Source organism: Monodon monoceros, unplaced genomic scaffold (assembly GCF_005190385.1).
Source record: "Monodon monoceros isolate NGI ecotype Baffin Bay Population unplaced genomic scaffold, NGI_Narwhal_1 Super_Scaffold_15, whole genome shotgun sequence".
NCBI lineage: Eukaryota > Metazoa > Chordata > Mammalia > Artiodactyla > Monodontidae > Monodon > Monodon monoceros.
In genome coordinates this window covers 10866593-10882545 of record NW_021703771.1, presented here as the reverse complement: position 1 = coordinate 10882545, position 15953 = coordinate 10866593, and the positions used below count along the sequence as shown (strand labels likewise).

General features: G+C 39.5%; 1 protein-coding gene across 1 annotated transcript in view; it reads left to right on the top strand.

The window, feature by feature from the left end:
- Positions 1-15953, top strand: part of COL12A1 (collagen type XII alpha 1 chain) — a 106005-nt gene that overhangs the window by 68789 nt on the left and 21263 nt on the right. Inside the window, exons 37-45 of the mRNA XM_029224239.1 lie at positions 550-673; positions 839-982; positions 2734-2898; positions 5129-5167; positions 5265-5403; positions 8606-8748; positions 9040-9149; positions 13368-13517; positions 14923-15000. Of these exons, the coding sequence (XP_029080072.1) occupies positions 550-673; positions 839-982; positions 2734-2898; positions 5129-5167; positions 5265-5403; positions 8606-8748; positions 9040-9149; positions 13368-13517; positions 14923-15000 (1092 nt within the window). The remainder of the gene's footprint in view (positions 1-549; positions 674-838; positions 983-2733; positions 2899-5128; positions 5168-5264; positions 5404-8605; positions 8749-9039; positions 9150-13367; positions 13518-14922; positions 15001-15953) is intronic.

Genomic DNA, 15953 nt, shown 5'->3' with positions numbered 1-15953 from the left:
TGCTAGGATTTGAGCCCATTGAATCCTGACTATAAAGCTTTTATTCTTTCCACTAAATCACACTGTCACTGAATTGGTGATGAGTGTTCCAATTCAGTGTGCCATTGAACACTGCTCATGTTCAATGATGAGTGCTCATGTGCCATTTTTATATTACAATGAAGAACAGATGTGGTCAGTGAGAAGGGTCAGTTGTCCGAGAAGCAATTGCTTAGCCAATATTTGAGCTCAAGATGGTATGTTCTCATTTCTGATCTTGGAATCTCATTACTCTCCAGCTTTACCCATCCCTTCTTACATCCTAGAGAATAAATACAGTGCATGTACATTATTCATATCAATTACTGACACTTTCATTGAAGATCAGAAATCAGAGAATTTAGTGAGACTACAGTAGTCAGTGTTATAATATTAGCTATAAAGAGCATACCATATTCTGTCAGGTCTAATAGACTTCTTTTTCCCATTATGCAGCTAGAAGAATCACTTGACAATTGAAACATTAAAAGAGGTGACTTACCCTCACCACCAAACCGCCTTTCCTTTCAGGTCTCATTTGTGCAGTACAGCGACGAGGTCAAGTCTGAGTTTAAGCTGAACACGTACAACGACAAGGCCCTGGCCCTGGGGGCCCTCCAGAATATCCGGTACAGAGGAGGAAACACAAGAACAGGTACAGTTCATCAGCGTGTACATAGACCTTTACTCTCCAAAGCCTTTGGAGTGATAGGCGGAGTGTAAGTCTAACATTCAATTGCTTCTCAGTTGGGCGTGGCTAAGGGCACTTGGAGAGCTTCCACTGAGATGACACTAAAATGTTCCATGCCACATTCTATAGGCAAAGCTCTCACGTTTATCAAGGAGAAGGTCTTGACCTGGGAGAGTGGTATGAGGAAGAATGTCCCCAAGGTGCTGGTCGTGGTCACAGACGGTCGGTCACAGGACGAGGTCAAGAAGGCGGCTTTGGTCATCCAACAGTCAGGTAAGCACAAGCATACATTTAAAAAAAAATTTTATTAGAGTCTAGTTGATTTACAATGTTGCGTTAGTTTCAGGTGTACAGCAAAGTGATTCAGTTATACATATACATATATCCACTCTTTTTCAGATTCTTTTCCCATATAGGCCATTACTGAGTATTGAGTAGAGTTCCCTGTGCTATACAGCAGGTTCTTATCAGTTATCTGTTTTATATATAGTAATGTGTATGTGTCAATCCCAATCTCCCAGTTTGTCCCCCACCTCCTTACCCCCTGGTAACCGTAAGTTTGTTTTCCACATCGCACAAGCATAAGTTTGATGCCTAGTGATGGCACTCATTATTTTCACAGTTTCAAACATCCAGGAATGATTGCAAAAGACCAAAATTACTGATTTTACTTTAGTTTCTGTTTTACTCTGTATTCCGTACCCTTCTAATGTTAGTTTACATTTCATCACGGAATGGTTTGATAATTGCTCAGAAATGACATGGTGTATTCTTTGTATAAGACGTGCCTCAGGGTCAGTCCCCCATAGTGGCTGGAGGCCTACACAACAGCAGTAATGGGATGATCCTCGAGCAGGCTTCCTGCCATAGCATAAATGAGTCTTGGTGCTGGTTCAGTCCTATGCAAGGAGAGACATAGGTTTAGCACGTCCTGGCAGATGCAGATCCCAAACAGATTGCTGGAAGGTTCACTGCAAAGGAGCAGAGAGACCTCAGGGAGATATTGCTGGTGTAGATCTTGTCAATCAAACATGCTGAAAGCCTCCTTGTTACACTGCCCTTTGGATTAGTTATTCAGGATGATTAGAGATGAAACTAAATCTTTATAGTTGCATGAACACCCCCAATCCTTCAGGCAGCGTCCAAGGTGGACATATTTTAGAGAGAATTCTATGCTATGCATGATTTATTGTGGTGTAAATTGTAAAGTCCTTCGTTACATGGAATTTGTCATCTGCACATACATGGGTCTTTGGCTAAAAGTGAGTCATGACTAGTGCTAAGTCATACTGTGTCTTCTTACAACAGATTGTTCTATGCACTGATCTTTTTATAAGTTGTTGCTGTTACGTTATGCACTTTGAGCAGATTCCTGTATATTTTAGGCTCCTCTGTGATTTAACTTTGGGGTTATGAATGTTTGCTTCTCAAGTTACCTTATTTATATCTAATTATGTAACTAATTCTACTGTTGAATTAAGCTTTTGGAGTGAAAACTTTGTTTATTCGTATTAGCCTAAATAAGTGAAAGTTTATTGCCAATGGGACTTGTAGATTCCATTTTGAAAGTGGTCAAAGTGCTGACTTTGAGCCTGAGTTTATTGAGTAAATCAGTTTCAGGAATTCAGAGTTTAAAATGAGCCCATTGTTGGTTTCTGAGGCACATGAGCTTGAAATGTTAATGTTGCCTAAGACAGCTGCAGAATTAATGGGTATATTAGGACTGTGGATGTGTGGAAGGAAATGAGTACCACATTAAGTCATTCTGCTATTAAAATGTTCACCTTTTAATTGTTAAGACTTTATTTTAGGAAATCCAATTAATTGAATTTTATAAGCCAGAAAATAGGAAGACCTGGAAAAAGTACATGTTCATTAAAGAGAGTTTATGTCAATTAAAAGAACTTGTTGCATTAGCTGAGAAAATATGGCATCATTTCTGATAAGATTTTGTTTTGAATTGTTTAAACCATAAAGGATGGAAAAAAGGATGTGTAATTCTCTCTATAAACACTGCTCTGCAGGGTTCAGTGTCTTTGTAGTTGGCGTGGCTGATGTCGACTACAACGAACTTGCCAACATAGCCAGCAAACCTAGCGAGCGGCACGTGTTCATTGTGGATGACTTTGAATCTTTTGAGAAGATAGAGGACAACCTCATCACATTTGTCTGTGAAACTGCCACTTCAAGTAAGTCATGACCCACGTGGATCCATAGTCTCAGTTGTTTTGAAAAAGTAACTACTGAGCAGACCAGGGGTCCCCAACCCCTGGGCTGCGGACTGGTACTGGTCCACAGCCTGTTAGGAACCGGACCGCACAGCAGGAGGTGAGCGGCGGGTGAGTGAGCGAAACTTCATCTGTATTTACGGCCGCTCCCCATTGCTTGCATCACCACCTGAACCGCCACCGCCCGCCGTCCGTGGAAAAATTGTCTTTCACGAAACCGATCCCTGGTACCAAAAAGGTTGGGGACCGCTGGGGTAGACTACTCCCTATCCTATATGAGATCAAGTCCGTGCATAAATAGATCCTGGGAAACCACTTGAGAACCTGATGAATCACTGTTCCTATTGAGATCATGCTAACTGTGTGCTTGTCAGAGGTCCATTTTTAGCCTTGAAGATGTAATGTTCCTTGTATGGAAATAAAGTGTTTGAATATATCCTTTTCCCACCATCCCAATGCCTGTGACATTTGAGAAAATTAATCTTCAACTTAGAAATGCATTTATAGAAGCATTCCGTGGGATGAAGGTTTTTCCCTGTTAGTAATCGATTGGTATTTGTCCCGTCAACATCCGTGTTTCAAGAGAGCCACGAGAAAACTGACTTGTGTGAGTGTGCACTGTAGAAATTCACTTGGTTCCCACTTGTTTACTTGGGTGTAGATTTTTCATATTATACCGAGACCTCAAGCTCAACTCTTAAAATACAGTGAAGGACAAAAGATTGATTATTGAAGTTGGTTTGTTCCTCTTCTCCATCCATGAACTCTGATTCTTGGGGTCTTAGATTATGGAGACAGTTGCGTGGCTGGTCTAGACCCCTGATCCCAGGCAGGGCTGTGCTTTTTAAGTGTTATGTTTTCCCCTATGAAACATTATATTGAGATCTCAGAACTCGGGTTAGAGGCGGCAGTAGTAAACAAACGTCAGTGGTTTACCGTAAAACTTACACTGAAGCTCAGAATGGAATCACACTAGTGCAAGTGAGCAGGGAGCACCAGCTGCCCCCTCCATTCCACGAGGTCCCGGTTGCAGCCCTGTGCTGCCCCAGCTCCAGGGCCCAGGGTGAGACCCGCTGCACACCTGCCACTGTGAAGTTTGGTGGCCGGTGTGAGCCTCCATGGCTTGGCAGAGAAGACTGGGTGGCGACAAACTCCTCCTGCCCTTGCACAAATCTGAAGTTTCCTGGGAGAAAAGTTCTTTTTTTTTTAGATTTCTTTTTTTTTTTCCACAACTCACACACACACTGTATTTTATGTTTACAAGAGATAAATCAACTGACACCAAGCATTGTAAATGGATGACCACAACAGAAGCAACAATGATTGCAATTACCAAACACGAAACACACTCACACTATGTCATGATATTGACATTCAGTCCAGGAATCCTCCACTGTAACAGCTCCTTTACTTTGCAGTGAAAATTGATTTGTATATTTTTCGCCTCTGAGTCCTTGTGGGATTTTTTTTTTTATTCAAACAGAAAGTCACAAAAATGATAACCATCCTCATCAGTAAAAGTTCTTTAATCTATTGAAAAACATCTATAAATTTCCCCCCTCTAATTCAATCTTACCGTTCTTTTTTTTTTTTTAAATTTATTTCTAGCTGCGGTGGGTCTTTGTTACCATGTGCAGGCTTTCTCTAGTTGCGGCGAGCCGGGGCCACTCCTCGTTGCGGTGCGCGGCTTCTCATTGCGGTGGCTTCTCTTGTTGCGGAGCACGGGCTCTAGGGCGCATGGGCTTCGGTAGTTGTAGCACGCGAGCTCAGTAGCTGTGCCTTGCAGGCTGCAGAGCGCAGGCTCAGCAGTTGTGGCGCATGGGCCCAGTTGCTCCGCGGCATGTGGGATCCTCCCGGACCAGGGCTCGAACCTGTGTCCCCCGCATTGGCAGGCAGATTCTTAACCACTGCCCCACCAGGGAAGCCCCAATCTTACCATTCTTAAGAACATTGTAAAATTCCAGCTGGACTGGAGAATGTCCAGAAAACATGGTCACACTGGTCAGTAGTATAATTTCACGTACACGTGGAAAGTCTACACAAAATAACTCAGAAAAGGTTAGATTGATATGTTTTATAAATGAATGAACAGGTTTGTTACTTGATGTATGTACGCAGGTGCTTTCTGTGCGTGTATAATGTTTGTATACCCTGTTGGTGAATCGTACTTAAAGAACACTGTACTTTGCAGATTGTCCTCTCATTTATTTGGATGGCTACACCTCACCAGGTAAGTGTTCATACTCGGGCTAATTTATTTCAGGATTTCAAGCAATAAGATAATTAAAATGACCTCATTTCAATATATTTTTTTTTCTGATGTAAAGGTTTTAAGATGCTTGAAGCATACAACCTGACAGAAAAGAATTTTGCTTTTGTGCAAGGAGTCTCTTTGGAGTCAGGGTCTTTTCCCAGCTACTCATCTTACAGGCTTCAGAAGAACGCCTTTGTGAATCAGCCTACAGCGTGAGTGTGACAACAGGAGTTCCCTTTCTTACCACGGGCCAGATGCTTTCTTGAGGCTTGGAATCTTTGCTGATGTCTTCGAACCCTGGTATTTTAGAATTGAGTCCTATGGATGACCTGGTTTAGTTTCCTTAAGTACAGTTGGGTTAACTGCGTTCCATTGGGTCACACGGGAGACTAGGACTCAAGCTTGCTACTCTGAGACCCAAGAATCTCATCCTGTGTCTGCCATATGATGGATTACTGATCCTTTTGAATTTAAGTCTAGGATTATAGTTACGCTTCTAAGAGAGGTCGTTTAAACAGGGAGGCAACTTCTTCTTTTGAACGTTTCTCCCTTGGTGCAGAGGGGCTGCATGGAATCAACGCAGAATGAGAAGAGGAATTCTCCCCAGTGTTTCCGACTCCACAAAATGAAAGACTGCAGTGGCCTTGCTTGTCCATGATCTGTGATCTGACAAGCAGCAGTTAGTTTTTTAAAAATTATTTTATTTCATATATTTTTTGCGGTACGCGGGCCTCTCACTGCTGTGGCCTCTCCCGTTGTGGAGCACAGGCTCTGGACGCGCAGGCTCAGCGGCCATGGCTCACGGGCCCAGCCGCTCCGCGGCATGTGGGATCTTCCCGGACCAGGGCACGAACCCATGTCCCCTGCATCGGCAGGCGGACTCTCAACCACTGCGCCACCAGGGAAGCCCTTGACAGATCTCTTTTTTAAAAGGCTGAGCAAAAGAAGCTAAGCACAAAATAGTATATTCCATGGTTCCTACTATATAGAATTCAAAATCAGGCAAACTAACCTATGGTGTTAGAAGTTAGGATAGTATAGTTACCCTTTGCAGGGAATGGAGGAAACTGGACAAGGGTACATAGGGAGCTACTAGGCTACTACAACAGGTTATGTCCTATTTCTTAATCTGAATGCTGGTTAGATGGTTTGTTTTTTTTTTTGCGGTACACGGGCCTCTCACTGTTGTGGCCTCTTCCGTTGCGGAGCACAGGCTCCGGACGCTCGGGCTCAGCGGCCATGGCTCACGGGCCCAGCCGCTCCGCGACATGTGGGATCTTCCCGGACCGGGGCACGAACCCGTGTCCCCTGCATCGGCAGGCGGACTCTCACCCACTGCGCCACCAGGGAAGCCCAACAGTTAGTTTTTATTGGCTGGTGCTCTGGCAATCTGTTGGGTAGCTCTAGATGTTGGTTATTTTACTTGATGAAAGTTTGTACCTGGGTCCAATAACCAAAATATGTACTTTTTATTTATTAGAATGAAAACACTTGAATGTCAAAAAATATGTGTTTGGCATCTTATGGAGGGAAAAGAACAAGAAGAAATAAAGTTTTCCGAAACTTAGGACAGGGTCAGACAATGATGCCTGAAATTTGAAATGCTCTGAGAAAGCTGATGGAAAATTCAGAGTAAAACCAAAGCTCATTTCTTTTAAGGAAGCACAGATTTCATTGTTGTAGTGTGACCACACTGTGAGTTCCTAACTCTTTTATGGTTAACCACACTGGTTCGCAGTTTTAGGTTTACCAATGAACCTAAGTACCCAGCATGTAACTCTGTCACCTCAAGATGTGATTCCTACATTTTAACTTATGACAGACCACTGTCCTCTTAAGATTCAGAACTTGTGGCTGAAAGAGGCATAAATGCAATTAAACAATTTTTTTCCTAATCACTCATTAACTAAAAAAGGAGAAAAATGGGCTAGGTGAGAAATGAATTAATATGGAGAAATTATTTTTAATGTGGAATGTTATGAAGATGGTCAGTTTATGGACGTACAAAAGGCATCGTGTCAGCTTGCCCAGAACATATGCTTTAAGAAGTAGGGCATTACAGAATATTGAGTAGAGTTCCCTGTGCTATACATATGGGAAAGGAATCTAAAAAAGAGTGGATATGTGTATGTATAACTGATTCACTTTGCTGTACAGCAGAAAGTAGCACAACATTGTAAATCAACTGTACTCCAATAAAAATTAAAAAAAAAAAAAGTAGGCCAGCGTTATATTCCAGAAGCACTAGCAGTGTGGTACTAGGACATGAAACCTCAAGAGACAGTCTATGCCCTCTGTCAAAATCCATGGAGGAGTTGCTTCTCTTCTGTCCAAGAGCTGATTTTTTTTTTAAACATCTTTATTGGAGTATAATTGCTTTACAATGGTGTGTTAGTTTCTGCTGTATAACAAAGTGAAGCAGCTATACATATACATATATCCCCATATCTCTTCCCTCTTGCATCTCCCTCCCACCCTCCCTATCCCACCCCTCTAGGTGGTCACAAAGCACCGAGCTGATCTCCCTGTGCTATGTGGCTGCTTCCCACTAGCTATCTATTTTACATTTGGTAGTGTATATATGTCCCTGCCACTCTCTCACTCCCAGCTTACCCTTCCCCCTCCCCGTGTCCTCTAGTCCATTCCAAGAGCTGATTATTAAGCCCCTTTTCCTACCTTCAGGAAGATAGTGCTATTAAATGGTCTCAGACAAAAAACCATTAATTCTGCTTCAGAGATTCCCCCAGAACAATGACTGACTCAACCCTAGAAGGACACATGGGGCCACATTTTACGTCTAACAGCCTTAGAGCCAAGAAACATTTCCTTTTAATTGAATCACAATGTACGTGGCCATAAAATCTATTATTGGTTTTGTTTCGGGGAACATGTGACCTTCTGGAGATTATTTGATTTACTTGATTTTAAGGGAGGACTAGGGAAGTGTAAAAACTATTAGATACAGGGAGGGCGCAATTAAACCCTTAAGCCATCTTGCTTATGATCTCATACTCCTGATGTTGGAAATTAAATATATTTAGAAAGATTTACTCTCTTTAAATTACATCCCTAGATACAAGTTTTATCACCCTAAAATCATTATATAGTTTTATAATGATCTATGTGCTTAGAAAAAATGATTTATTACCAGTAGGATGAAAGACCACTTGGCAATTTCCCAGACTTTTGTGACTTTATCCGATTATAAATCATCTATTACTACTTACATAATGGGTCTTTAGTGTTTGCTATTTTGAGGTCATTCTTAAATTTTTCCCCTTCTAATATGTAGCCAGATTATTACAAATGGCTTCTAATACTACTCATGATGAGATTCTAGCCCAAAGATTTAAAATATCCTCTATTTCTGGTGAGAAATCCTTATTAATTAATTAATTTTGTTTCATCCAACAGAGATCTACATCCCAATGGCCTCCCCACTTCATATACGATTATATTACTATTCAGACTTCTCCCAGAAACTCCCAATGACCCTTTCGCAATTTGGCAGATCACAGACAGAGACTACAAACCACAAGTTGGGGTGATTGCAGATCGTAAGGATTATAATTTATCTTATTTTAAGGCACATGCATGCATATTTTTGATTATGTTTTTCCTTTTCTCTTTCTTTAAGAACCTTCTGAATATATATATATATATATTTACTTGATTATGCTTTTATGTTTGAAGTTTTAAAAATATATCAGTAAATATTTGAATTACATTTTATCTTAACTGAAATTATTAATTTTTTTAGAGAATTCTCCAACAAGAATTATTTGTTAATACTTTCAATATAGAGTGTCCATGCATTTGATTTAATAACAATTATGTGTTGATTACAGCTTCTAGCAAGACATTATCATTCTTTAACAAGGATACAAGGGGTGAGGTACAAACTATTACATTTGACACAGAGGAAGTGAAGACATTATTCTATGGAAGTTTTCATAAGGTAAAAACGTAAGATTATAGAAAAATAAATATTTATAGAAAAAAGTTATTTGTAGAAAAACGTATATGACTTAAAATTTAAACTAATTTAATTTATTATTTATTAAAATGTCATGTTAAACTGGTGGAAACATAGCCATGTCTTTTAAAAACAATACCTTATTTCAAGGAATTTGATTAATTCAGAGAAGGAAATTTAAAACGATAATTCTACTAACCATGAGATAACTACTATTAATATTTCAATGTATTTTCAATGCTAATGTCTTTTCAGAATATGAGTCCTGTAGTATATACAATATTGTATGCCCATTTTTCTACCTACCATTTTACTTTGAACCTTTATGTCGTTTTGTTTCAAAAGCTTAATTTTTGTGGATTGTATTTAATTGATCAAATTATTTATTCTTTTATAGAGAATAGTAAGCTGCTTCTGCCTGCTTGTTTATTGAAAAGTTACAAACATGCCAGTCCAAAACTTATCATTAACTATCAAAATAATTAAGACAACTGTTTACTAAATTAACTTCTGCATGAACACATTTACAACTTCTCTAAAAAAATCTTATTAAAAGTTCTAAGATAAATTCTTAGGGGATTATCTATTCTTGATGATCTTAATTTTTTAAATCTCAACATTGAGGATAAATAGAAACTTGCTGTCAGGAAAATTAACTTACAGATAAGAGTGCTGAAGTTGGCAGCGTTAGAAATGAAAAGCACCGTCTAGGTCAGGCGTGGATTTTTTTTTTTTTTTTTTTTTTGCGGAACGCGGGTCTCTCACTGTTGTGGCCTCTCCCGTTGCGGAGCACAGGCTCCGGACACGCAGGCTCAGCGGCCATGGCTCACGGGCCCAGCCGCTCCGCGGCACGTGGGATCTTCCCGGACCGGGGCACGAACCCGTGTCCCCTGCATCGGCAGGCGGACTCTCAACAACTGCGCCACCAGGGAAGCCCAGGAGTGGACTTTTTAATGGAATTTCTTCATCCACTGGATCAAGTTAACAGGAGGAAGACTACTTGTCGTGCAAGTGGTCTAAAATTTCCCCAGTGTAGCGCTCAGAAAGTTAGTCCCCATACACAGAAGACAAATATTTCTAGTTCAATGTGATTCTCAAGTGAAAATTGAAGAACGACCCTGTACTTGGGTAGATTTAGCTGAATTTCTTGCTGATTCTCTTCCTGAGAATCTTGGCTTCTTTCCAGACTGTTCTTATTCATGAATCAGATTCTTGGTGAGGATGACAAGGGACTCTCTTCATGGGGCTTGGAGAGGCCTCAGCATGCGCATTAGTGAGAAGCAAAAAGCAATGATGGAAAAACAGAGATCTCTGAGAATAAAGCCATATTTGCTTAACAGTTTACAGACTTTCCTGGTAAGGTCCAGCAAAATAAATGCCTCATTGGGAAAGCAGATTCTAGACAAATATTACTGGCTTCAACTTCTCCTTGTCCGATAATAGATGTTGAATCTGGCAAAGTTCTTAGGAACTTTTTTTTGGCTCATTGATACACCTATTAAACTTACACTTGAATAACTCGCCCAAAAAGACTATTTTATTTTTCTTCCATACCCACTGAAGATATTAGAAATTCAGCCCTCTCTTAACCAACGGATAACCATTTAGGAGCTATTATTAATAATATAACTATTATTAATTTCCAACTTTCATTGAATGCTTCATTTTACTGAGCAAAATAAGGCAGTATTTTGAAGAGGTCAAGAGTGACAGTCATTAATTATTGCAAATCAAGATAATTATTTTTTGACATTCCCTTCTTAATTTGGCTTTATAGAGAGAGGTATTTGTATTCTTAGGTTTTACATAATGCCTCTTTCCTGTTCTCACAAGCGTTCTTTTCTCCTCAAATTCTCTACCTTCTTTTTTTCATAATGTCTTTCTTTGTTTTTAGTTCCTCCTCTACTTTTTCATTATACTGTTTTCCCTCCTTCATTCCCCCACACCGTTCTTCTGACCTACTCTAATTTATCCTATCTATTCAAGTACCAAGTGCGATCACTATTGGCTACTTACATTCCACTGATCCAAGGATTCGAACACTCTTCTCTCATTTTCCATGTAATTCGGGAACTGAAGTTCTTCAGTCCTTGAGATAAGAACAAGTAGTTCTCTGATAGCAGCAAATTAGTGAGAATAACATACAGGGGGCTCTTGGGAGAGATGGGGATAGCTTAAGTAAGGAATGGCAGACAACTACTGCTTCTGGAGAATTCTCTTGAAGCGTTTTCTATGTCTCCATCCTGTTGTAACAGACGACATAGATTCAAGAGAGAGATTTCTAATGAGACAAAGAAGTGGAATAGATGACAAGTAAGGTTTTAGGGAATGGGAGACCTTGGGAAGGGTGATGAGTTTACAAGGGTGTTCCTATTTCTTTCTACTGGTCTGTGTCCAACAATGCTTCCCAGTTGGGAAAGAGTCCCTAAATACTTGGGACAATTGTAACAGATGACATAGATTCAAGAGAGAAATTTGTAATGCGACAAAGAGACGGAATAGATGAAAAATAAGGCTTTAGGGAATGGCAGACCTTGGGAAGGGTGATGAGTTGACAAGAGTGTTCCTATTTCTTTCTACTGGTCTGTGACCAACAATCCTTCCCAGTTGGGAAAGAGTCCCTAAATACTTGGGACAATGGTGTCCAGATAAAAGCCGCTCTGAAATGTAATTATGCATGTGTTTAAAATGCAATGAAACACACTGAAGAGATTGTAGCAAAATATATTTTTAGCATGTGTTTCTTTCTGGTTAGCATTGAATGACAAGTGTATTTGGAATAACTTTGTTTCAAAAATTGAAAGTTTTGATTTTAAATAATTTTTCTGGATACTATGATTTTTCAAATAGTTTGTGAATGTTTGCTTCTGAGATTGTTCATATAAGAGCCAACAAATAAGCTTTAGTTCTTATTAGATAATAAATATCTTGGGAATGTTTGTATGGTGTTCTTCTTGAATTCAGTATTAGATGATTGCCCTGTGGGTATTTAAAATTATTTTTAGTAAGCCATGTATCACTTTTATATAAAAGCAATATATAATTCATACTTACCACTTATAGATGCACTAAATTAGTGTTTTGGTGGTGATTCTATGTGGAAAAAAATATTTACTGCTTAAAAAAATCTCTAGAGATTGTCTTATGCTTATTTACTCAAAGCATTTAAGGGAATTTCTGTGCCTTAACTTGGAGCCAAACTTTTCAAAGTAATCATCATGGGCTTACTTGAGTATTTGGGCTGTGATAAGTGGAAACTCTGAGTATAACTATGAAGTCAAAGATTACCCGCAGCCATTCTTTACATGACTGAAATACAGATGTTTTCTTAATTATCTGTACTAATAGATTTTTTGAGATTCTGAGTGTCTTCAATATCAGATAAAAAAATAAATCAACAAGATTATTTTCTTATAAGGAAATTGAATCTTGAATCTGTTGATTTCCAGAGCTGAATCTCTATAAAAGACACGTGCTAGCTCTTTCCTATGTTAGGTATCTGCATGGCGTGTAAGATCTTTTTGGCAGGGATTAGGGACTAACAAATTAAAAATGGAATTTAGCAAAATCAGTGGAAGACATTCGAGGCTCCTTTGTCCTGAGTATAATAATATATTAATGATTTATTAACTTGTATTTGAATAGCTCATTTTTAAAAATTTATTCTTAAATACTTACTATAAAATATTGGCTCTGTTCCCTGTGTTGTACAATATATCCTTGTAGCTTATTTTATGCATAATAGTTTATACCCCTTAGTCCCCTACCCCTATTTTGCTGTATCCCTATCCTGCCCCTCCGCTTGCCTCTCCCCACTGGTAACCACTAGTTTGTTCTCTACATCTGTTGAGTCTGCTTCTTTTCTGAATAGCTCTTTATAGTTTACAGGAGCATCTCATCTACTACAATATCTCTGGCCATCTCAGGAAGAGTACAGAGTGGGGAAAATAAGAAATTATGCAAGTGTATAATAGCTGAAGGAAACTGAGACCCAGAAAGCTTAAGTGGTTCATTTAATTTGATGCTGTTAATAAATGACATTGACACGGCAACCTGGTGCTTGGATTTTTAGTCCAAGCCTCTTGACTTGGGACGAGAATAGCTTGAAGAACACATTTTTTAAAAACTGTGATCTGAAATATGTAGGAGCCAGGTTGTTCTGGGTAGAAATTTTGTAATGGAAACAAATGATCTTTTTAGGTTCATATCGTAGTGACCTCCAAAAGTGTTAAGATTTACATTGACTGCTATGAAATTATAGAGAAGGACATCAGGGAAGCTGGAAATATCACAACTGATGGTTATGAAATTCTTGGAAAACTACTTAAAGGGGAGAGGAAATCAGCCACAGTAAGTAACACATTTTTATTTTTCTTGGTACCTTGTATTAAGATTGAAATGACATTTTTAAAAGTAATCAGTGAAGTTTTCTTCCTCGGTGAGTTTTAAATTGTTTTATTTCTCGGTTAGATTGAAACGCTGGAAAAGTTACACTGAGAAAATATGCTACTGACAGAACATGATAATGGGCTTTACTGCTAGAAACAAATTAAGTTGTCAAGGCACCAGAGAACATCATGTAGTCGACTTGGAACTGAATCAAACTGGAGAGTACAACACAAATAGTTTCCAGTGAAATCTAAACCAATTCAGTTTTTGTTCTTCAAAGGTAGTAACTGTTAATAAAAAATGTGCGCACTCAGGACACTACGCATCTGTGGACGCTGGCTGTGACCGTCACAGACTTGCTGTCCCCTCACTGGGGGGTCACATCCGCCTCAGAAGGAGATGAGTGTAGTCGGTCAGCCACCCCTCACTCACAAGTGTCACTGGCTCAAGTTGGAGGCGGGGGCTTGCCAACCCTTTTACAATGCTACTTAGTAGTAACATTTTAAGCCTAAGGTTTTCACTGTACCAGGCTAATTAAGTTCATATTAAATGTTGACCAATCATAACATTGTTCTAAAAGCAAGACTAATAGCCTTGGCTTCTATTATTTTTAAAATTGCATTTACTGAATGTAGCTTTCTTCCACGGATAGGATTTTCTTCTTCTTGATTCAAAAGTGAAATTTTTATTCCACAATGTAGAACCAAAGAGTGCAAATTGAATATAATTGTGATTAAAATCATTTATTGAATATTGGATTTGATATTTAAATAGAACAATTCCATTAGGTTTATAAAAGCATGGCTGCAGCGAAACAATCTTTATCAAAAGAGCTCTATTTTTTTAAATGTAGAAAGATAGAAAATATATATTATATTGAAATAGTTAAGCTGAAGGTAATCATAAAATTATCAGTTAGCCCCTAGGTAAGAACTTATGAAAAGAAGGGCATCAATTTTAGAATAAGTGAGGAATATTTTTTTAATGTTACTTTTCTGCAAGGGTGGACTTTTAAAAGTTGATTTAAGTGTGTGTAGTCTTCAAATTCAGAATTAAATACATTCTTAATTTTTAAGTAAATAAAGAAATTAATGTTTTCTTAAAAAAACCCAAAACTCAATCAAACATTTCATTTTAGCCAAGGAAGTGGATCAGAAGTGGAAATATCACGTACGCATTTTGCTTTACTATCGCTTTCTCTCGGGCATAGGTTTTTCTGTTCTTATGAAGTGAGGATCACATTGCTTTCATTGCCTGTTCCCTCAAGAGCGTCTCTGTGAGAAGTTGGCAGAGGTTAAAATGTGGAAACGTTAATATGAAATGTTTTCACGCATCTTTAGCTCATGTTGCTGTTGGTTGTTTGCAGTTCCAAATCCAGAATTTTGATATTGTCTGCAGTCCAGTGTGGACCAGTAGAGACAGATGCTGTGATATTCCTTCCAGGGTAAGTAAAACAGAATGGAATTCTGTGGCGGTGTTAAGAGTCCCCGAGGAATAAGGGATGTGGGCGTGGATGGCTTGGGAGAGCAAGTAGCCCTCTGCAGCTGCATCTCCAGGATGGAGCCAGGGACACGCAAGGTGTGCGTGCTCATCAGGGACCACAGCTCAGGCTGGGGACCCCTCCCTCAAATTCAAGAATGTAGAGAACCACATATGGAAATCCTCCCTGCCAGCCAAGGTGGTTATGCATAGTCAGAAAAGTCCAGCTGAATCAGTGTGTCTGATAAACCCACTTACTGCAGAGTCCTTCCTATTGCTTGTAAAATACCAGCATTTTACAGGATAAGCCATCACCTCTCTGGATATCTAAGTAGAAATAACCGTATTTCTTTTCAAGATGACGGCTTTTACCCATAGTATCTGTGTAGGTTGTAATAATTACAAAGGTGAATGCTGTTGATGGATTTGAAGCTTTAGGCAACAGTGAGCTGCACGTACCCACGGGATGAGTATGCGTTATTTATTCAACAGATACTTACTGAGCACCTGTTGTAAGCCAGGCACTATCCTATGTGCCGGGGTTACAGCGGTGAAAGGGAATATTCTAGTGAAAGGCAGGGGGAGAGGAGGAATGAACAAGTAGGTATACAGTACGTTATAGAGTGAAAAGTCCTTGCGTGAAAACACGCCAGGGTACAGGGAGAGATAGCCAGGTGAGTACCCTCAGCCGTCAGTGATAAGGGGAGATTTAAGCAGAGACCTGAGTGAAGTGAGAGGACAGACAACGTGGATAATGGAGATAGAGACTTCCAGCCAGAGGGGACTGTAAGTGCAAAGGCCCTAAGGCGGCAAGGTGCCCTAAACATCTGAGAAGCATGAAGTGGATGAGGGAGCGCTGGGGCAGAGTGAAGGGCAGTGGGAGGGGCAAGGTGGTGTGCTGCTGCTTGGCGGCACGTG